Here is a 23902-nt window from a genome sequence, read left to right on the forward strand (position 1 = left end):
AATTTATTATTTTATCTTTATACGTGACTTTACCGAAATAACCAAAAAATAATAATTCCTGCAGTCACGAAAGCTCCAAATTAAGTTATAATGAGAGTGTTGTCTGGACGTGTGCGAATCTCGATGTGTTCACGTAGTGCACGGCCCGGTCTGCATCATCACGGTTCACGCGCGCGTACAGCGATGCCCTTCAATGCGACGTGACAACGTGGAAAGACGACGACGACGACGTTTCTCGTACAGGGATGATTTCATTTTATTTGAAACATCGCTGCCGTACACCGCTGCCGTTATCACAACACACGAATGGGTTGATATTACCTACGAAAAACAAAAAAATGCACGCGTGCTCCGTTGCGTTCAATGTGCCCCATCCCGGCTGTGTGCTGCTCTGCCAATGAATATGCGTGGATTGATAATAATGATTATTTTTATTATTTAAATGTCTAAAGCGCCCTTTAACAGTCGTTCTCAGGGCGCTGTGCATGGCGAAGGCGTAAAAAGTAATCTAACAATTAGCAAGTAAGGAAGAAAAGTGGGGAAGACGTTTTTAAATATTTGGAATAACTTAAAATAGAGAGAGAACGCCAATTTAAACGGATAGATTTTTAGTCGAGATTTGAAGATGTGTGAGTGCCTCGGAGGTGATGACCTCGACGAGGGCAAGGAGTTACAGAGCTTAGACGCCGTAGCCACCACCAAAGTGTGAAGCCTGGAGACCGTGGGACCTCGAGCAACGCCCAGCCCGAACATCTTCACCATCTTGATGGAACATTCGTGGCGGAAGGAGGTCACGAATGTAGGAGGAGGAGACAGCCCATCCAAAGGCTTCGAATACCGGCAAAGAGAATCGTGAGATCAGTACGGGCACGGACAGGGAGCCAGCGAGGCTTTTGAATGGGCTGTTTCCTCCTGCATTCGTGACCTCCTTCCGCCACCAGTTGTGTGATGCGCTTGATTGTGCGCGACTGAGGACAATTTGCTTGCGCTACACGTGTGCGTGGCACGTGCAACACGCGTCCGTGAGAAATCTCTTTCGTGCGCGTACGGCAGAATTGTTCGCGTGTCCGAGGCCCTGTCACCCACGACTCTCGTTATCCCCGGCAGCTGCTACGGTCGGCGAAATCTCCCAAATATCCGCAGACCAATTTCTGCCGATTATCCGAAAATGTTTCAGCCCGCGGATGGATCAGAATCAGAATATTTAGTTATAGTGGAGGAATCCGATGAGCTACAAAGCTCTATTTCACAGATGTCCAGTCGAGTAACATCGCGGCAAACCCCGGCAGATAATAAGATCCGCGAAATGAGTCTCCGCATATCACCGTGGCAGATAAGAGGAGTTCCCCTGTAACACAGATTGTCCCCCGTGTAAAACCTCATCGTCATCAGACCGAGGCGTGACCTCTCATGCCGCAATAGCACGGGGGGAGCGTATCCGTGGTCATAATTATGATCACATTTACGCTAATGCGGCACACACGTGCCCTACTAATTATATATGCCCTCTTTGTGTCCGTGTATTATTCATGCTGGTCATTCGCCCGGGCAATACACATAAATGGTGATTGTTAACGTCCCTTTGTCCTTGGAACCGGTCGTCCATTAACCCCGAGTTTCCGTTTGGCACAGCTAGTGCTGACGCTTAGAGTCGTGGCACAGACACACACACACGCAGGGGATTGTAGGTAGGCGCGTCATGCACTGCCTCTGGAGGCTAAAGGCATCGCTCCTCCGTTCAACTTCATCCCTCACAGGTCTAGGGGTCAGCCACGTGATGTGCTCACAAGCAACTGCTTGGGCTTCAGATCCGTGCAGTGTCCGTGGCTCGGTTCCACTTCCTAGATTATCCAAAACGCACACCCATAAATGAGGCCACATCGTTCCAATGCTCCAAATGTCTCCACTACCCGGCCCAATCCAATCCCAGATGAATTGTAATACAGGACAGCGCTCACTTTCTTAAAGATGCTTCATGGACTCGCTGTCGTCTGCATCTCCCCTCTCATCTCACTCTACTCCCCTCCACGCACTCTCCTGCCTCTCCCTCCCATCTAACTCTACTCCCCTGCACGCAATCTCCTGCCTCACCCCTCTCTCTCATCTCACTCTACTCCCCTCCACGCACTCTCCTACCTCTCCCCTCCCATCTCACTCTACTCCCCTCCACACACTCTCGTACCTCTCCCCGCTCATCTCACTCTACTCCCCTCCACGCACTCTCCTACCTCTCCCCTCTCATCTCACCCTACTCCCCTCCACGCGCTCTCCTACCCCTCCCCTCTCATCTCACTCTACTCTCCTCCGCGCACTCTCCTGCCTCTCCCCTCTCATCTCACCCTACTCCCTTCTACGCACTCTCCTGCCCCTCCCCTCCCATCTCACTCTACTCCCCTCCACACACTCTCCTACCTCTCCCCTCTCATCTCACTCTACTCCCCTCCACACACTCTCCTACCTCTCCACTCTCATCTCACTCTACTCCCCTCCACGCACTCTCCTACCTCTCCCCTCTCATCTCACTCTACTCCCCTCCACGCACTCTCCTACCTCTCCCCTCTCATCTCACTCTACTCCCCTCCACACACTCTCCTACCTCTCCCCTCCCATCTCACTCTACTCCCCTCCACACACTCTCCTACCTCTCCCCTCTCATCTCACTCTACTCCCCTCCACACACTCTCCTACCTCTCCCCTCTCATCTCACTCTACTCCCCTCCACACACTCTCCCACCTCTCCCCTCTCATCTCACTCTACTCCCCTCCACACACTCTCCTACCTCTCCCCTCTCATCTCACTCTACTCCCCTCCACGCACTCTCCTACCTCTCCCCTCTCATCTCACTCTACTCCCCTCCACGCACTCTCCTACCTCTCCCCTCTCATCTCACTCTACTCCCCTCCACGCACTCTCCTACCTCTCCACTCTAATCTCACTCTACTCTCCTCCACACACCCCCCTACCTCTCCCCTCTCATCTCACTCTACTCCCCTGCGCGCACTCTCCACTCCAGTAACCACGACTTTCTGTCTATGTCCTAGTCAACCTTCAGACAGTGGGCGGTCGTCCATTCTCCCACCTCAGAGTCTGGAACTCCCTTGCCCACATCCGCCCGTGTTGTCCACTCCCTGCCTCTGCTCAGCTCCAGGCTTCCGTCCATCCGTTTGTCACTTGCCTCTAACTGACTGCCGCTCTCGAGAAAATAAAAATGCCCAACTGTTTCCGTACGATACCTTGAGAGATGCGATCGCATGTGGATGCTGTACGAATCAAATTGTTTTCGCGATTGTGTCCGTAGCTAAAGAGAAAACCCATCTGCCAGGATGTTTCCGAGAACAACTGATGTACGATCCATGATTTTAAAAAAAAGATCGTTTAGACAAATCAGCAGCCAGGGCACCCTTAGCTCTACTCTGCTGATGCCTCTTAAAAGGATGATACGAGTACTGTATACAGGTGCCTTGTTGTTCTGCACGGTTGGCTACGTACGGTGCGAAAGAAGTTCAACATGCACGTGCATACAGCAGCCTCACTTCCAGCACTTTTGAGCCGATGGCCATCACAGGCTGCGTGCCGATTGTGGCCAAGGACGGTGTTGTCGTCTTGACTTTCAAGGCATCCTGGGACACCCTGTCATGCTTTCACTCTCTAAACGGAGAGCCGTTCTGCTCGATGCATTATTATGATGACCACCACCACCACCACGGTTAAACTTCCTTTTTGACATCTGCTTCACAAGTGACTCCCTGCGAGTGTGTTATCCCGCACAATTACATGTCGGACGATCACATTTACTCTAATAAACACGGTGCCAATGCACAAGCAGCGGAAGGGAATATTAATCCGGTGGTTCTCACAACGCGTTTCGTTACGTCCCCTTCACATCAACACCACTGATTGCCGTGGACCCCCCCCCACCACGCACTCTCCAAATTAGTTGAGGCCACAATGGAGGGGGGGGGGGGACCACGCCTCTTAGTCGACGCGGGTTTAGTCACAGGCCTTTGTTTCACGTTGTTTAATCGTGCGCGCGTGTGAATGTGTGTGTGTGCTTTGCGCCAGTGAACGGGGAGCGGTGGCGCAGCGGTTAGCGCTGCGCTACGCTACCAAACCTGGCGGCCCCAGTTCGATTCCCGCTCACGGCCAACATCAGTGACGATTATCTGAACCGGTCGTGAGCCTCCCCTAGGTCGACTCGGGCTCAAATTAGTAACCCGCGCGGTGTGTAAACATCGCCACTGGGGGAGACAAAGGCGGTCGGGCGCGGTGCTGGCCACCCAACCCGCTCCGTGTGTCGTTCCGGCCTTCATAGGTGCTGCTCGCTAATAGCACTTGATCCTGCAGTCTGTTGAGGCTATCCGGGCGACCTTTGTCTTTGTGTCAGTGAGGCATTCGTTGCACGTGGTGCACCGGCGTCTGTGTGCGTTCCATTGCCGCAACGTGGCGCTGACGTTCGTTCCCAGCGCACAACTCATTATTTATTTATTTAGTTCTCCCCATGCACGGCCATCGATGCCCGCAGCCTTGCGGCGAGCCGCGCTGTCGAGATGACCCTCGGCAGAGGCGTCGTGCCGGACCCCGGCCGTGATCTCGGAGCCGCCGTGCACGAGGAAGAAAAAAACAATCACCGAGATTTCCGATTTAAAGCTTTCGTGACTACAGGGATTCATCTTCTTGGTTCTTTCGGTAAAGTCACGTAGAAGGGAAGTAATAAAATAATAAAAATAAAACATAACATCACCTGAGGACGGCTGCTTGCGTTGTGGCCGAAACGTCGTGAGAATTATTTTATTATGTTTTATTTTTATTATTTTATTACTTCCCTTCTACGTGACTTTACCGAAAGAACCAAGAAGATGAATCACCGAGAGCTTTGTATAGAATTCAAACGTCACTTCATTGCGTCGTCACTTTTGTCGATGGGAAATTCATCGACGTCGCATCCAAGCCGCGATGAAGAACGGCGAATGTGGCGGTGGAGGATGTCGGTGAATTTTGGGGATATTCGCTCACAGTGTCGAATTGCGGGGTTTTGAACCGATATATAAAAAAACTTTCATTGTTTGAACCGAGGCTGAACACATTATACACCCTCCTGAATGGATTTTTCAGTGTTTTCATTTGCAGTCTAAAGTGTCTAAAGTGCGTGCGCACGCGCGCGTGTGTGGGTGAATATGTAATGTAGTAACTCGGCGGGAGACGACTTCACGGGTAACACACTCTTTATTTTATCAAACTCGTTCACAGGTGACTAACACCTACTTTGTATCTCGGGTGACAAACACCCACTTAGTATCTCGGGTGACAAACACCCACTTAGTATCTCGGGTGACAAACACCCACTTAGCTACTCGGCGACTAACGCCACTGAGCTACTCGGATGACCAACATCCACTTAGCTACTCGGCGACTAACGCCACTGAGCTACTCGGATGACCAACATCCACTTAGCTACTCGGCGACTAACGCCACTGAGCTACTCGGGACACTCCCTGCCCGGGGTATCCGTCTCGACTGTGGGTCCCCAGCCCGACCCACGGGGGCGTCGGACCCCGGGTCCCACAGCCTCGCCTCCGAGCCACACAGGGCCCCGGTCCCCACAAGGACGGCGGGACTAGGGGTCTCGTGGCACTAGGTCTTCAGCTCCGTCTTCGGGTCTTCAACTGGGTAACTCTCCCCGAGTGCTCTCGCGCGTCCCCCTTTATACCCCACCTGCGGACGTCGCTGCGAGCACCCACTTATTCGACCAATCGCCGGGCGCTGGCTACGATCCTCTTTTCCCACATCTCATCGTGCCTCACCACTCACGCCGCGCCGCCCCGTCATCTGTCACTCCCGGCGCGCGCGTCCACACCACGCCCACAACGCGTGCCCAACCCCGCACCCCGCGCCGCCCCGTGATCCATCACTGTCACAGTCGGCGCACGTCAATACCACCACTACATCACCCCCTACCACATAGCTCGCAGCCGCCCCGGCTGCTATAAAAATATACAAACCCCCCTGTGTGCCCCGTAACACAACACAACAACAAGAACAACAACTAACCTAACAACACAACACGACGCGAACACTACCATCCGCAACCCTCAACCAATGCCACCGCGACAATAGAACAATATATACAAACCGGCGAGTGACAATAGCAATGTGTATGCAAAAAGGAAAATAAATGGAAATTTTTTTTTTTTTCTTTCGACTCGTGCAGTGTCCCCTTTTTCTTCCGAGCGTCCCTACAACGGGACATTACCCCGGCAGAGGGGAACACCGGGCGAGCTCGGTGTAGAGAAAAAACGTCTTCATGAAAATTGTTGAGACCTAGCCCGAGTCCGCCTTGCCGGTCCGTCGTACGGCACCAGACGCGGTTGAACGTCCGGTGGTGCCGGCGGTTCAGGAAGACATCGGCCAGGCATCGAGGACTCGTGCGTGCCCCGGGGTTCAGGCTCTCGACGGTCAGCAGCCGTCAAGCCCGAGGCACCTGGGGGTGGGTCAGGTGGAGACACGTGAGGATCAGCCTGCGACACCTCCCTCCCCGAGTCGACGGTCACATCACACGCCCGGTCGTCACGGCACAGAACGGGGTCACACGGTGCCGCATAGGGCTTCAGTCGGGAGGGGTGCACGTACCAACGGCGTTTCCCCCATTTAATCTGTATACTCTGGGGTCGTGCAACCCGCACAATTTCCACCGGTCCCCTCCAAGGTCTCAACAACTTGGGGGACGTAGCCAACGGTGCATGTGGACAATGCAGCCAGGCCTTATCGCCTGGTTTCCAATCATGCGTATGCACCCTCCGCTCATGCAATTTCTCGTTTGCAATTTGCCGCGACCGCGAATTCAACCTTGCCGCCTCCCGCGCTTCAGTCAATTTGGCGATATTAAATTTGATGTGGTCTGCCAATTTAGATTTGGCACGTGGCTGGGAAATCCCCAGTTGGACGTCCATGGCCGGATCGGCCTCCCGCCCATACATAAGAAAAAATGGGGAAAACCCCGTCAATGAACCCCGTTACCACGGACGACCCGGCCGACGCAGCCACGATCCTGTGGGCCAATTCGGACCACTCGACTGCTTGCGGGCCGCGTACGGACCCCCCTCGCCGAATTGAACCCCCGGCACCCAGCCGCGAACCCCCCACCGCGAAGCGGCGACCCGAATGTGCCGTGTTTGTGGACCGAACGTGTGAGGTGCCGCGACTTGCCGGGTTTTGTTGGGATGACTTGTGGCCCTGGTCGTCGTCCCGACGTGGTCCTGTGGCGCGCTGACGCGGGGCCCGGCACCCGGCTGCGACGTGACCCCGAAGGCCGCAGTTGTAGCAGACGACGGACGTCGTAGGTTTCGGTTGCTCCAGCTTGCGGGGCGAACGTGTGGGCGAACGACCTCCCGTTCTCCACTCCCCCGGACGCGATGCAGCGAAGGCCTGCTCCTGCACCGCAGCTGGCTGAGGTTCGGCGATCGTGGCGGCCAGTGCCGCGTTCCCCGCCCATTTGCAGACGGCCCCCGGCTTGCGTTTGAGGACCTCGTACGCGTGAATGCTCGTGGCGATCGCCAGGGAGCAGATATCCATCTCGTCTGCCACGTTGATGGGGACCCCCAACTCGTGGGCCAACACCAGCAGCTGCTCCGTCACCATGGCGTCCTTCCCCTCCTTATCCATGCGGGGAAAAGCTGCGTCCGCCAAGGCGAGTAGTGCCGTGCGGTAGGCTAGCGTCGTTTCCCCAGCCACCTTCCGCCGATCGTAGAACTGGTGGCGACACGTGGAGGGCGGCCCGAACACCTTCGCCATCAGGTGTAGTGCGGCCTGGAGCGTAGAGCGGGACGACCTTGCAGCAGATGTGAAGGCTGCAAGCGCGTCGTCGTCAAGCATCGCTGGCAACGCACGCAGGGCAGTGGTGTCGGACCACCCCGACATCTCCTGATGAGCGAGGAACCTTCGTTGGAAGGCTCCCCAGTCGCCCCCATCCGCCTTGAACGCCGACAGCGCGGGCAATCTTTGCTGGAGGACCCGATCGTCGTCGACGTCGGAGAGATTTTCCCGCGCTCCGCTGGAGTTGTGTAAAATGTCGGCTCGGTTGTCAGGCGCAAAATGGAGGGCTCCGGCGCGCGCTGATGACGTGGGCTGCGCTGCGCGGAGGTGTCCGGCCACGTGGCGTCCGTCTTTCCCGCCAATCGGTGGCGGCCCCCCAAAAACGGCGGCAACTTCCAGACTTTTGGCGCGAAGCGCCTTTTGGCGGGAATCCTCCAACGTCGCTTCCTCCACGACCCCCGCAGCCGTTTTTCCGCTCGCCGGAACGGAGATGTCGGCCAAGACAGCGGCGGCGGCGAGTAGCAACTCCGCCAACCGGGAGTGCGCGTCCTGGAGGCTGGTGTCGGAGGCAAGCGGAGCGTCGGCCATCACCGCGAAGTGCTGCATCGGCGGCAACTCCTCGTCCTCTACTCCCGAGGTCGGTGTCCCCGGTACGCCGTCGTCATCCCGACCTCGCTCGTGGGTACGGGTAGTCTTCCTTGTGTCCATACTTCTTGAAGACAGGTTTACTTCTGACGCCAGTTGTAATGTAGTAACTCGGCGGGAGACGACTTCACGGGTAACACACTCTTTATTTTATCAAACTCGTTCACAGGTGACTAACACCTACTTTGTATCTCGGGTGACAAACACCCACTTAGTATCTCGGGTGACAAACACCCACTTAGTATCTCGGGTGACAAACACCCACTTAGCTACTCGGCGACTAACGCCACTGAGCTACTCGGATGACCAACATCCACTTAGCTACTCGGCGACTAACGCCACTGAGCTACTCGGATGACCAACATCCACTTAGCTACTCGGCGACTAACGCCACTGAGCTACTCGGGACACTCCCTGCCCGGGGTATCCGTCTCGACTGTGGGTCCCCAGCCCGACCCACGGGGGCGTCGGACCCCGGGTCCCACAGCCTCGCCTCCGAGCCACACAGGGCCCCGGTCCCCACAAGGACGGCGGGACTAGGGGTCTCGTGGCACTAGGTCTTCAGCTCCGTCTTCGGGTCTTCAACTGGGTAACTCTCCCCGAGTGCTCTCGCGCGTCCCCCTTTATACCCCACCTGCGGACGTCGCTGCGAGCACCCACTTATTCGACCAATCGCCGGGCGCTGGCTACGATCCTCTTTTCCCACATCTCATCGTGCCTCACCACTCACGCCGCGCCGCCCCGTCATCTGTCACTCCCGGCGCGCGCGTCCACACCACGCCCACAACGCGTGCCCAACCCCGCACCCCGCGCCGCCCCGTGATCCATCACTGTCACAGTCGGCGCACGTCAATACCACCACTACAAATACAAGAGAGGACTTCATCGCGGAGGGAGCAGTCACAAGCCTCTTTCATTGGGCCCAGTGTTGTTTCTGATGCCCCCCCCCCTTGAATGGGCGCTTCAACGGTTTCAAACGAAATGGGCCATCGATGCTTTTGTACGCACGCTTCAGATCCGTGCAGTGTCCTTGGCTCGGTTCCATATCCTAGATTATCCAGAATGCTTCCGATGATAGACTTCTCACGCACACCAAAAAATGAGGCCACATCGTTCCAATGCTCCAAATGTCTCCACTACCCCGCCCAATCCAATCCCAGATGAATTGTAATACAGGACAGCGCTCACTTTCTTAAAGATGCTTCATGGACTCGCTGTCGTCTGCATCTCCCCTCTTATCTCACTCTACCCTCCTCCACGCACTCTCCTACCTCTCCACTCTCATCTCACTCTACTCCCCTCCACGCACTCCCCTACCTCTCCCCTCTCATCTCACTCTACTCCCCTCCACGCACCCCCCTACCTCTCCCCTCTCATCTCACTCCACTCCCCTCCACGCACTATCCTGCCTCTCCCCCCTCATCTCACTCTACTCCCCTCCACGCACTCTCCTACCCCTCCCCTCCCATCTCACTCTACTCCCCTCCACGCACTCTCTCCCCTCTCATCTCACTCTACTCCCCTCCACGCACCCCCCTACCTCTCCCCTCTCATCTCACTCTACTCCCCTCCACGCACTCCCCTACCTCTCCCCTCTCATCTCACTCTACTCCCCTCCACGCATTCTCCTACCTCTCCCCTCTCATCTCACTCTACTCCCCTCCACGCACTCTACTGCCTCTCCCCTCTCATCTCACTCTACTCCCCTCCACGCACTCTCCTACCTCTCCCCTCCCATCTCACTCTACTCCCCTCCACGCACTCTCCTACCTCTCCCCTCCCATCTCACTCTACTCCCCTCCACGCACTCTCCTACCTCTCCCCTCTCATCTCACTCTACTCCCCTCCACGCACTCTCCTACCTCTCCCCTCCCATCTCACTCTACTCCCCTCCACGCACTCTCCTACCTCTCCCCTCCCATCTCACTCTACTCCCCTCCACGCACTCTCCTACCTCTCCCCTCTCATCTCACTCTACTCCCCTCCACGCACTCTCCTACCTCTCCCCTTTCATCCCACTCTACTCCCCTCCACGCACTCTCCTACCTCTCCCCTCCCATCTCACTCTACTCCCCTCCACGCACTCTCCTACCTCTCCCCTCTCATCTCACTCTACTCCCCTCCACGCACTCTCCTACCTCTCCCCTCTCAGCTTACGTTGGACTTCTTGACGCACCGCATGTAGTCGATCGTGCTAATCGCGCGGACGGAAAGATCTCGATTTAAAATAAGCGCGAGCCCCGCTGCAGTTACGGCACTCGGGTTGCGTTTCCGATGGATGTTTGAGGCAACGTTGACGAACGGGGGCTCTGAACGGTCGGAGGCCATCGCTGGGTGGAGTGGCCAGAACATGTTTATACGTCTCCGTCCATCCGTCCGGTAGCTGCGAGATGTTAACTACCTCGCCCGGTATACAGGAGGTCGTGGGTTCGATGCTGACCATAACGCCTGCTGTTCTATATTTGGAGTTTGCGTGTCTCTCTCCCCGTGGTTGCGTGGATTTTTCTCTGGGTGCTATAAATTGGCTGCTATGAAATTTCCACGTGATCAGCAACCTCGTTGAGGCTATCATTTGTGATAACCAGGTCGCTTCTGAAAAATAGTTGTACAGCTCAGTGGGCCTTGCCTCGTAAAATAATTTTTTAAAAATACATAAATGTTTAGTTTTTAATGACCCCGAAGAGCGAATGGCAAACTTCTGCTAAGACAGCCACTTGGCAAACCTGCTGTGCCATCCAGCGATTGGTCAGTTCATTTCTGTGCATGATAAACATCATCCGGAATGCACAAACCCAGTCTTGTCAGGTTTGGAAAGCTCAGCATGGATTGTTGGGCCCGGATAGTGCTTGGATGGGTGACCACAGCGTTATAGGCTGCAGCGGGGCCACGTGACGGAGAACAACAGAGGGCAGTGTAGCAACATCCATGGTTATATATTGTACTGTACTTCTGCGCTCCCATATCAATACTAGACTGTACGCCCCACTCTGCTCTGCCAGATATATATACGGCATGTAGCATGCGATGATCAGACACACACACACGAACACGCGCGCGTGTGCAGCGTGGCTGTGTGAAGCTGATTGGTAAGGCGAGCGCAACGAGGCTTCAATCGGCTTTACAATGATTGGGTTCCGCGTACCAAGGACTTTGTGATTGAAAATGAGAATTATACATGCCCTCGCCTGTGCGATAATTAATCCTCGTGTATGTACGTTGAACTTCTTTCGCACCGTAGGCAACCGTGCTAATCGAAGGCGCCGGGAAAGGACAACAAACTAAACGCAAAAAGCAGTTCTGAAGAAATGAGTTTTCAATCGAGATTTGATTTAAAGGTGCTTAGCTCCAGCAGCTTCCGAATATCGGAAGGAAGAGCGTTCCAGACGGCTGTGGAAGCACATCTGAAAGCGCCGCGCGATGCGGTGACCACCGTCTTTGTTTGATGTGGAACACAGACGCAACTGTACCTTCTCGATGGTTAATCTGTAAGCGATCACGCTCACGCTTTACGGCACGATGGTCAAGACTAACTATGGAGTGGCGGTCAAAGGCGGGAGCACGCTCAGGCAGAACGTCAACAGTGAACACGGCGATGGAATCAGTTCCAGGGCTGGTACTGGATGGATGGTTGCGTCAAAAGGTTTTGAGAAATTGCGACATTCATCGAGCAGCGGGTATATCGTGGATGATATAGCCAATTCCTATTAACGCATCTATGTCACCGTTTTACGGTGGTAATAAAACACAAAACCATTTCGCAAGGCTCATTCGTAGACATTCTCACTTTCCCAAAGTTAAAAAAAAATTTAAAACGTCTTACAAAAATAAATAATCTTCTTGGTTCTTTCGGTAAAGTCACGTAGAAGGGAAGTAATAAAATAATAAAAATAAAAGATAATAAAATACTTCTCACGACGTTTCGGCCGCAACGCAAGCAGCCGTCCTCAGGTGAAGAAACAGGTCTGTCGAGAAGACAGCGTCTCATTCAGACGCTGAACCAAGAAGATGAATCCCTGCAGTCACGAAAGCTTTAAATCGAAAAATAAATAAATATCATCGCGTGCAATAAAATGAAAGTTGTTTACATGTAGTTGTGTCTAACAAATGCGTTATGATTATTATTAACAGGGTCGCATTTACCAGCCGGTCTTTCCCGATGACAGATGCGCAGCAAATTTAGTCGAAAAGGCAAGGCCCAATGTTCTCCTTGTCGCACGGGAGTCTATATTGGGCTCAGCTCTGGTTACGTAGAGGGGTCCCTTTTCTTAAACCCGCAATGAATCACAAATTCCCAAACCGTGTGGGAAATTAATCTCAGACATAACTCTGACCTCCAGAAAATTCAGCACCCTCCTCCGTTACGTCCCTGCAGTGTGCTCACGACAAGAAGCGTCCGTCGCCCTGCGCTGTTGTTTTTTTTTATCTTCCAAGGAACGCAGAATTCCCCAACAGGAGATGGAGTGGTGAAATCGGTTCGTGCGCAGCCGCTGGTCGGGAATTGTTACGTTCGAACGATCGTGAAGGGTGGCGGCGGATTTGGGGAGGCCTCCGTCCAGCAGTGGATTGAGCGTGTCACGTTGATGGATGTGGCCAACCGTGGCATCAGAAAGAGGAACGCGGGGACCATTTTTTTTCTTCTAATTTTACTCACCTCTCTGTGTGCAAACAGAAGTTGTTGTTTTTTGTGGGATGTCGCGTTGGCAGCGGTGCATGAGCACGACACTGCCCTGAAGGTAAAAAAAATAGGCAATGGTACGTGCAATTGCCCTCTACTTTGCAACAGATCGTGAGGCCAGAGAGATTCAGTGAATAATGGTTGTAGACTTGCACAATACGAAGCACCACGGGGCCCTGAGAGACATTTGAATTCCATGTTTCCCAGAATGAACAGTCTCAAGATTGGCACGGGAACATCTACTTAATCTCGATTTGAAGTTTTCGTGACTGCAGGGATCCATACTCTTTGGTTCTTTCGGTAAAGTCACGTGGGTAGAAAACAAAATAAATTAAATCACGACGTTTCGGGCGCAACACAAGCGTCCGTCATCAGGTGGGACAACCACAGCACGAAACAACTGCTGAGGCGGGCAACAACAAAAAAAACATCGTGATTTAACATTTACTTACCCATTACTGGTGTCTAAAACAGGGTGGTTTAGTGACGCACAGCATGACTTAAGAGCACATAGCTCCATGGAATTCAGTTTCTGTTGTTGTTGTTGCTGACTCTGGGTCTATTGATTCGGGAGAGGTGTGCGTGGGTGCATTCAAGAAGAGGGGAGCGGTGGGGTAGCGGTTAGCGCTATGCTGCGCTACGAACCCGGCGTCCGAGTTCGACTCCCGCTCACGGTCAACACCGGTGACAACTATCTGAACCGGTCCTGGGCCTTTCCCTAGGTCGACTCAGCCTCCAATGAGTACCTGGAGCGGTGTGTAAAAACATCGGCACCTGGGGAGACAAAGGCGGCCGGGCGTGGTGCTGGCCACCCATTCCCTCGTGTGCCTTGCCAGACCTTCATATGTGCTCACTTCCAGCACTTGCCCCAACAGTCTGTTAAAGCTATGGGGGGGATCTTTGTCTTTGCATTTTAAAAAAAGTCTCTCCCACTGGGGCCAATGACATCCCAATCGTGGGTAGTGACGTCGGCGAGACGTCCTCAATGAATTTGTCCCAAGCGGCGCCGACCCTGACGGGAGTTCCCGAGGGGGCTCTGTTGTCTCTCTCTCTCTGCGGCAATTAGAAGCTTCTGCTGCTTAATGAGAGTCTCTCATCCACCTTGTACCACCACCACCACCCTGCCCGCTCCCCTCCCCTCCCCCCGCCCACCCCCAAGAGTGGCAGAAGCTGGAAATGAGTGCCTGACCCATAGGTTAATTTGTGGACGTGTGTGTGTGTGTGTCCACGTGTGTGTTTGTGTGTGTGTCCACGTGTGTGTGTGTCCATGTTTGTGTGTGTGTGTCCACGTATGTGTGTGTGTCCATGTTTGCGTGTGTGTGTGTCCACGTTTGTGTGTGTGTGTGTCCACGTGTGTGTGTGTGTCCACGTGTGTGTGTGTCCATGTTTGTGTGTGTGTGTGTCCACGTGTGTGTGTGTAGTATAGCGGTGAGCGCGCTGAGCTACGATTCCGGCGACCCGGGTTCGATTCCCGCCCACGGTCAACGCCAGTGACGACTATTTGAGCCGGTTCTGGGCATCTCCGCTGGGTCTACTCAGCCTCAATTGAGTGAACGTCGCCACTGGGGGAGACAAAGGCGGCCGGGCGGGGTGTTGGCCACCCACTCCCCTCATGGGCAGTGCCGGATGAAGCTAGTGCGGGGCCTGTAGCATATGTTATAAAGGTGCCCTAAATAAAAATAAAAACACGTAAATATAAAAAAATACTTGCACAGTAAAGTTATTGTATTTTTTCATTTGCTATACAGCCAGATAACACGACAAATCGCTAACCTCAAACACCACAGTCGTTCATAAAAGTTTAAGGCGGTATAGTACTCTAGTAATAGAGCAAGTGCAAAATCACTGAACCGAAATTGATAACGTGAAAGCATTTAGCGCGGGGCCCTAGAAAGTGCGGGGCCCGTAGCGTTTGTGCCTCATGTGACGTGTCGGCCATCATAGGTGCTACTCGCTAACAGCACTTGCCTCAACAGTCTGGTTAAGGCTACACGGGGCATCTTTGTCTTTGCACAAGGCTGCTCTTGTACGAGGGAGGCAATGGGGTAAAGATAGGTGGCAGGGGCAATCGTGCTGGCCACACCACCCCTTCGCGTGCCTTGTGCCGTGCCAGGCTTAATCAGAATCTTGACTTAGAGCTTTCGTGACTGCAGGAATTCATACTCGTTTGGGTCTTTCGGTAAAGTCACGTAGATAGGTTAATTTTTTTTTATAATTTAAAAAATGTTTACCTATCTACGTGACTTTACCGAAAGACCCAAATAATATTAATCAGAATCTGTATTTTTACTGGGGGGGGGGGGTGGAATCCGATGAGCTATAACGCTTTTTTTGTTACAAGATGTGCAGTAGACGTCTGTGAAACACATTCTAGCAGAGGGAGCTGGTAGGAACGTTGGGTTGCTCAGTCAATGGCCAGGGTTAACGGCGGCGTGGTGTATTCCGCAAATATGGCCGACTGTGAGGGTGGGCACAAGCCGGCGTGAGTAGGTTAAACGTTGAGTTTTATAAGGGCACCACGGGGTGACAAGCCCCTCCCCACCCAGCCCCACCCCTCCCACCCCCCACCCAGCCCCACCCTCCCCACCCAGCCCCTCCCCACCCTCCCCTCTCCACCCAGCCCCACCCCTCCCATTTTTGAATTCACGACGGACGGACGGACACAATAATCCCCTGTGGGCTGGTGGAACCAGGTGGTTCCTACCAGTAAAATAGGTATTCGCTCAGCTTTGTAAAGGCTATATGGGGGACCTTTGTCGCTTGTGTGCGTGTAATTGCAATGCTATCCTGGTGACCAGAGTTCAATCGCCGTCCACGGCTAACATCAGTGCCGGAACTATTCTCGGGAACTCTCCGCTCGGCTGACTCAGACTGATATACGAGTCCAGTATCCGCCTTGAGTGTGTAAACATTATCCTCGAGAAAATTGGTGCGGTGTATAAATATCAGAACCGGAGATACAAAGGTGGTTGAGATCGTGGCTGGCCACGTAATTTCCCTCGTGTGCCCTGCTGGTCTCAATGCGTGCTTGCTATCATCATGTTCCTGGATATAGTATATAAGGATGACAGAAAACAAATCTTTGTCATGCATGTTGGGACGGAGATAATCCCCTAGGTGATGGTGTGTTGTTGTTGTTGGCGTGTGTCATTGAGAACTGCTGGTGGAGACAGCTGGGTGGCTCAGAGGGCTGACCTGGCACCGCTGTGATCCGGCGTTAGAAGCCAGGCAGGCACCCACGAACGCACCGCGTTCTCGAGTGGGGCGAGTCGATGACCTTTGCACGGCCAACAATTATGACGACAATAAAAAGCACCCACCCCCCTCCCCCTTTACATTTGATTTGAGTGAATTCCAGCTCTACGAATTAAAAAAATGTTGGTTCCATTGTCACGTGACAAAACAATCTCCGGGCAGAGTGTGTAGGGAGAGTGCGGCCCCCAAGATGCCATCATCATGATCGTCACGCTCCATGGGTAGAGGCGTCCATTGCACATTTTGTCATCTGTTTCCACTTTCCTCTCTGTCTCGTGCCAATATGCTCAAGTAGCGGCCACTTCTTTCTGGCACCGATCTCTTCTCATGTCGACGTCGTCGTAAAGCCGTTCTGTGCGAGGTCTTCCTCTTTCTGGTTCCTTCCATTTTTCCCGAACAATAACATTTTTAGTTTTCCTGTTGGTGTTACTGTGTTAGTATATTCTTTACTTAACATTCTTTACTGTGGAAAGAATATCATTAAAATATATATATATATTTTAAAAAAAAACTCTTCAAAATCTGTTTTTCTGGCGCAAGGGGCCCTTTGTCTCATGGCATGACACCGATTGCACAATTGGAATCCATTAGGAGGATTGCATTTGGAGAAACAAAAGGGATGGGGATATACAGGGAGCACATTGGCCATCTCATGTTTGCCAAGTGACTTCGTCGTCATAGCAAACAATGGCGACGAACGATGGAAACATTCTGGAAGGTAAAAAGGTGGAACAATCCGTCAGGGGCACAGAAGAGGGACACGACTGGAAAACACAGCGAGGAAATCCAATCAACATACGTGCAAATAATAATAATAATGCCAACAAATTACACACACCCAAATACACGTCATTCACAAGACAAAGATCCCCCCGTGTAGCCTTGACAGACTAATCGGGGCAAGTGCTGTTAGCGAACACAGATGAAGGCCGGCATAGCACACAAATAGGTGGTTGGCCAGAACCGCGCCTGGTTGCCTTTGTCTCCCGAGTGGGGAAGTTTACACACGACACCAGGTACTCATTTGATGCCGAGTCCCAGGACTTCTACCTCAAATGAGTAGCCCCAGGACCGGTTCAGATATTCGTCGGCGCGCTAACCACTATGCTACCGCTCCCCAGACACACACACACACTTACACATATAAAATATATATAAATAGGTGCACTTCCTCAAGCGTACATCCTGGCCACCGTCCCCCTGATGATGGCCGGTCCCAGGCTGCCGCTGCCATGGCGACGTGGATCGACGGCCTCTCACAGGTGACAACCGCTTTCATTCCGTTTGCCGCGGCGAAATGTTCCAAAACAAAACGCCCAAGCTACGCCTGCTCCTAGGGGCGGCTTGAGGTGCGCCGCTAGTGAACGGCGTTTCAATGGGCGTTGCGTGCACCGTTTGCACGTCGAACATCGACCGTGCTAATCGGAGGTGCGTTTTGCGCGGTTGATTCTAGCGGTGCGTTTTTTTTACTGCCGCTGTGTTTCTCCGACAGTTGTTTGGCGATGCCGACGCGTTGGTCGCAGTGCGCAAGGCACGCGTGTAACAAAAGCTCGGCGCATTCACCGATTGCACTGCCCTACAAGGGAAACGACACATCGCATGTGACGTTTTTTGGGAAATGGGCTATGAAAAAATTAACCCGTAAAAACAAAGTTTTTCACTCTATATCCTTTATATGCGTGGCGGCTAGAGTCCTCTCGTCCTCTGGCTTGAGATGGCTGCCATCTATGGGTCAGATGATTGTCTGCCAGCATTAAGCAATTGGTAATTAAATATTTTTAAAAAATTCCCTAGACAGTGTAAAATGTAGGAAATTTTTTTCACGAAAATTAATTGTCACGCACAACGAGTCTGTGTGGAAAATGTCAGCTCGATTGGATCACGGGAAGTGGGTTAAAAAACGACCGAAAGATTTGCACGGTCGTAAGCAAGCAAGCAAGCACGCAAGCAAGCAAGCGAACTTAATATAAAGGATTTAAAATGGACCATTGTTAGAAACGTTGGCTGTTATATATATATCCCTTTTAGCACAGTGTCTTTTGGCGTCCGCTGGTCTAACACCGTTTGAGACGAGGCTCAAAAGAAAGCTGTCTCTGGTGTGGACCAATCAGTTTCAAGGACAATGCATATATTATCAGAGTGTGTCTTTTGTTTGCATTCTGACCACAAGCATTGTGGTTAATGCAAACATTATTCCTTGAAAAAAGGTTTCAGTTTGGTGTTTTTGATATCTTAACACGTGTTTTGTTGCCAGAAAAAGGGGGAAAAACCTATTATCACAGTGTTATTGACAAATGTGTTGGGTTTTGTGTATTTGGAAGCTGCGACCGATGAAATATTTTAGATGGATTTGCTGTCTTGTCATCTTATGGCCACCTCGCCGCTGATTAGCGCTGGCTGAGTAGGGCCCTGTCAGTAGGGCTCAGTGAAGCGGCCCACGTTGTGACGGTGGCTATCAAAGCGAAATCCGTGGAACGCATCGTCCAATGATGTCCACTTTGCTCATTCTCTGGCAGCCTCTGAGATATTCACAGCGTCACACCTGTAGCCCTCCGCTGGCCCGCCAACCTCAACTTCAACGCGTAGCGTTCCTAAACACCCTGCCAAACAAAACAAAATAAGAATACGTGGAATAACAGCGGGTCAAGCCTTATACGACCTCTGCCCTGCTTGCGTGACCTCTGACCCCCTCCCCCGCCTCCTGCCCCCCCCAGGTATGGCGAGCGGGAGTGAAGCAGCGGTGAGCGTGTCCAGCCGCTGGCCCGCGTGGCTGACACCTGTGGTGATGGTGGTGCTGTGCCTAGCGCTGGGTGAGGACGCGCACACGAACACTCGCCTCGCTCACCGCCCACCACACTGGCGGGGAATTCAATGTCGAGGCTGCCAGGCCGACGATCGAGCACTCGTCACCGATTCACTCAGTTTACTCGCTCGGTGGCGGCCAAGGCGCCTCTAACTTATCGCTCTTCTATCGCTCATACCGTGGTTCACATTGCCATGAATATTTCCATGAATTTGAACCATCATGAAGAAGGGTCATTGTTGTTTGTTTGAGAACTGCTTTTTGTGTTCTGGTTTGTTGTCCTTCCCCCACACCTCCGATTGGCACGGTTGGCTACGTACGGTGTGAAAGAAGTTCAACGTACATGCATAGATAGGAAGAACGTGTTCTTTTTTTCGGTATAATTTTTACTCTTTGCCCGTGTATCCTTTGGTCGCATTTTCTTCTTGTTTTGTCCATGCCGCTCACTCCGTCAGCCCGAAAGGAACATTGACAGGAGCATCGCCACAGCGTCTGCATACAGCTTGCCCACATTCTGAATCATCGGTTCTCTCGCACGCGATTCCGTACACGTCGATGACTGGCTGCTCCATATCCTCCCGCACGCCGCGTTCAACCACCACCACCATTGCCGCATTTCAAGCCACGTGTCTTCTCTTTCTGCTTCACCCCTCCCCAACGTCTCTCTTCCCCCAAGTTCATGCGACGACCCTGCTCGTGTCACTAAGCACATGTCGCCTGCTACATCTTCAACAGCGCTGCTCGTTGCTGCTTGAGGGAGCGGCAGCCCAGCGAGTGCGACGGCACATTTATAGTTCACGAGAAATTCATTATCAACGCGGGCGTTTCCATTTGAGGGTGCACTGAACGCACACTCGTGTACGCCGCTGCCGCGCACGTCTATTTTTTGCAACCAAAGATAATCATTGCGCGGTGGTGGAGCAGACGCGCATCGGTCCGCACGTGTTGAAACCAGCGAGCTGAGTTAAATCCCCAGCCGCCACGGCTAACAGCGGTGCTCATGTGTGCATGCGTGTACACACGTGTGTGTTGGTTTGTGTGTGGGTCTGTATGTATTAATGTGTGTCTGTGTGTGGGGAGCGTGGTGTGGCGGTTAGCGCGCTGCGCTATGAACCTGGCGACCCAGGTTCGATTCCCGCTCACGGCCAACACCAGTGACGATTATCTGAACCTATCCCGGGCCTCCCCTAGGTCGACTCAGCCTCAAATGAGTACCTGGTGCGATGTGTAGTAAACATCGTCACTAGGGAGACAAAGGCGGCCGGGCGTGGTGTTGGCCACCCATTCCCTTGTGTGCCGTGCCGGCCTTCATAGGTGCTCGCTAACAGCACTTGCCCCTACAGTCTGCTACGGCTAAATGGGGGATCTTCGTGTGTGTGTGCGCACACGAATCTGGTTGCATTCACGGCCGCACAAGCCCCCGTTGTGGGTCGCGATCGGCACTTTCCCCAGCAGTCTATAACGAGGTGCACGGGGATGGTGGGGGGTGACATCGTTGTCTTTGTTGCCTGCAGCCGTGCCGATGGCGTGCATCGAGGTGGAGATCAAGGAGAACAAGTTGACGGTGCTGAACGGGACGAACGTGACCCTCAAGTGCCGCATCATGTCCTGCTACCGCATGAAGGCCGCGGTCATCAACGTGCACTGGTTCTACGGCCTCAACTCCACGCTGAGACAGCGCGCGGTACGGCCCGGCCGGACCCCCCCCACCCCGGCCCCTAGCTATACACCCACTGACAAAGCACGTGGCCTCATCCGCAGGCTGGACGCCTCGGTGGCTAGGAGATGTTAACTCCCTCGCCTGGTACACAGAAGGTCGTGGGTTCAATCCCGACCCTGACGCCTGTGGTATATTTGGAGTTTGCGGTGTCTCTCTCATCATCATCATGGTGGCTAGGAGATGTTAACTCCCAAGCCTGGTGTGCAAGAGGTCGTGGGTTCCATCCCGACCCTTGACGCCTGCTGTATATTTGGAGTTTGCGGTGTCTCTCTCATCATCATCATGGTGGCTAGGAGATGTTAACTCCCTCGCCTGGTGTGCAGGAGGTCGTGGGTTCGATCCCGACCCTGACGACGCCTGCTGCTGTATATTTGGAGTTTGCGTGTCTCTCCCCGTGGTCGCGTGGATTTTTCTCTCTGGGTCCTCCGTTTTTTTTCCCTCCACGTTTAAAATGGGCATGCGCTTAGAATATTTGGCTGCTATAAATTACCACGTGATGAGCCACTTTGTTGGGCTATCATTTGTGGCCAGATCGCTTCCGAGAGAGAGGTGTATAGCTCAGTGGGCCTTACCTGGTCACATAAACAAACTAGTTTTTAGGGTTAACTCGGTATCCTCCGTAATGCTACTGTGCTGGCTCTGAGTGGAGATTATCGTAGTGATAGGTGGGCATGCCGTGTATCGATAGAAAACTGGAAGCGCCTATCCATAGTCGTGTAATTTTCTACTCGAATGATCATACGTGTGTTCAACTTCTTTTCTCGCCGTACGTAGCTAACCGTGCTAATTGGAGGTAACACAAAAAAGCAGTTGTAAAGGAATTCGTTTTAATATAGATTTTAAAGTGCATGGCTCCAGTGGCTTCCTAATATCGCAAGGAAGAGCGTTCCAGACGGCCGCAGAAGCGCATCTGAAAGCGCGCTAGGCGGTGACCGTCTTTGTTCGACGGCTCGCCAAAAGCTGCTGTGAGGATGACCAGAGTTCGCGTGATGCTTTATGCTCCTTGACGAGATCAGCGAGGTCTTGTGGTTCATCTGTGGCAAGCACTTCGTGCGTAATGAGCGCGACCTCACAACGTATTCGTTCGGCAACCGGAAGCCAATGCAGCTCGGCGAGCACTGGATGGACACGGTCGGATCGTGCAGTGCGATGATTCCTCCTCTTTCTTCCTCCTCTTCTCGACCGACGCTCCGATTTCTCCGGCGTGCGTTGCCGCCGCCCGCGCTCGCTCGGCCGCCGTGCCCGGGGTTCCACGACGCAGCTCTTCTCCATGAAGGCGGGCAAGGCGTGGTACACGCATGCGTCGCAGTTCCACGGGCGTCTGCAGTGGACGGGCGAGATAGCGAAGGAGGACGCGTCGCTCATGCTCTACGACACACGCTTCGAGGACTCGGGCGTCTACAACTGCACGGCCCGGCACCTCGACGACAAGCTCAAGATCGCGTCCACCCTGCTGTACCTCAACGTCGTCTCGGAGAGTATGTGTATCCCGCTGAACCCTCCCCCCCCCCCCGCCGGTGAAACGTGTCCTTCCCCCGCACATCCGATTTGCACGGTTGGCTACGTACGGTTGCGAAAAAAGTTCAACATACATACATTCACCTCCGGTTAACATGGTTGGCTACGTTTCATCAGACTCTGCAGTCGTCAGTTGCAGCTCTCACTGAATCAGCAGTTGCCTGGTTGACTGATCGGTCCGTTGGACCATGAGTTGGTCGGTTGACTAATAGGCTGGCCCGGTAGTGTTTGCGAACTCGGTTGGATTCTTGGTTGGTTGACTGATTGGGAGCTTTATTGGTCGATCAGTTGGTTGCTTGGCTTATCCGTTGTTTGGTCGGTTGACTGATCGGGCAGCCGGTTGTTTGGTTGGACACGTGGGTTGGTTGGCTAACTGGTGGGATGGCTAACCGGGTAGATGATTGGGGTGAATGGTTGCTGCGTTGTTGTTTGACTAATTAGTCGCTTCCTTGGTTGGAAGGACGAGTTGACTGGTCGGTCGCTTGCCTAACCGCTCGACCCCTTGTGCTTCTTTCCCGTGGCGTGCCCGCGTCTCCACCTCCCAAGTCGAGCCCAAGGACCGGAGCATCATGTTCATCGTGGGCGCCTCGGTGGGTGGACTTGCCGGCCTCCTCATCTTCTTCGTCATCATCAAGAAAGTCGTCAAATTCGCCATGAGGATGCACGCCAACAAGGAGAAGTAAGGCCCCAAGGCAACGGTTCGAACTAACGTCGCCGCGACAGCGGGTGCAACCTCAGTTGATATCGCAAAAGCGGCCGTGCCTTTTGGTTGGCGGCACGATGGACGGATATTCTCACGGCAGAGAGGGGCGTCATTGTCAAGGCGAGCCAAAAGGATTTTTGAAGGCTCGGGGGAAAGAAAATTCGAGATGAAGCCCTTGTTCTTCTTGGTTCTTTCGGTAAAGTCACGTAGAAGGGAAATAATAAAATAATAAAAATAAAACATTATAAAATACAATTCTCACGACGTTTCGGCCACAACGCAAGCAGCCGTCCTCAGGTCAAGAACAGGTCTGTCGGAAAGACAGCGTCTGAATGAACACCACCAGGCTTGGCAGCGTATATTTAAGCTGGGTTAGGGGAGGAAGGGCGCCTTGACAAAGGAATTTGCAACCCAGCTTAAATATACGCTGCCAAGCCTGGTGGTGTTCATTCAGACGCTGTCTTTCTGACAGACCTGTTCTTCACCTGAGGATGGCTGCTTGCGTTGTGGCCGAAACGTCGTGAGAATTGTATTTTATGATGTTTTATTTTTATTATTTTATTATTTCCCTTCTACGTGACTTTACCGAAAGAACCAAGAAGATGAATCCCTGCAGTCACGAAAGCTTTAAATCGAAATTGAAGCCCTTGTTGTTTTTGCTGAGGCCATCTCAAAATCTGAGGCCTAGGGCACACTCCCCCCCCGCCCCACTGGTAGGTCAGGGAGGAAACATTTATTGTAAACGAAATGCAGATGAGATGCTGCTCCTCCGT

At 53.1% G+C, this 23902-nt stretch overlaps 1 protein-coding gene across 1 annotated transcript in view; it reads left to right on the top strand.

The window, feature by feature from the left end:
- LOC144943067 (sodium channel regulatory subunit beta-4-like) overlaps nucleotides 1–23902 on the top strand; it is a 38160-nt gene that overhangs the window by 6636 nt on the left and 7622 nt on the right. The window contains exons 2-5 of the mRNA XM_078870231.1: nucleotides 19100–19195; nucleotides 20703–20872; nucleotides 22170–22386; nucleotides 22973–23105. Of these exons, the coding sequence (XP_078726357.1) occupies nucleotides 19102–19195; nucleotides 20703–20872; nucleotides 22170–22386; nucleotides 22973–23105 (614 nt within the window). The 5' untranslated portion in view covers nucleotides 19100–19101. The remainder of the gene's footprint in view (nucleotides 1–19099; nucleotides 19196–20702; nucleotides 20873–22169; nucleotides 22387–22972; nucleotides 23106–23902) is intronic.

This window comes from Lampetra fluviatilis, chromosome 29 (assembly GCF_964198595.1).
Source record: "Lampetra fluviatilis chromosome 29, kcLamFluv1.1, whole genome shotgun sequence".
NCBI lineage: Eukaryota > Metazoa > Chordata > Hyperoartia > Petromyzontiformes > Petromyzontidae > Lampetra > Lampetra fluviatilis.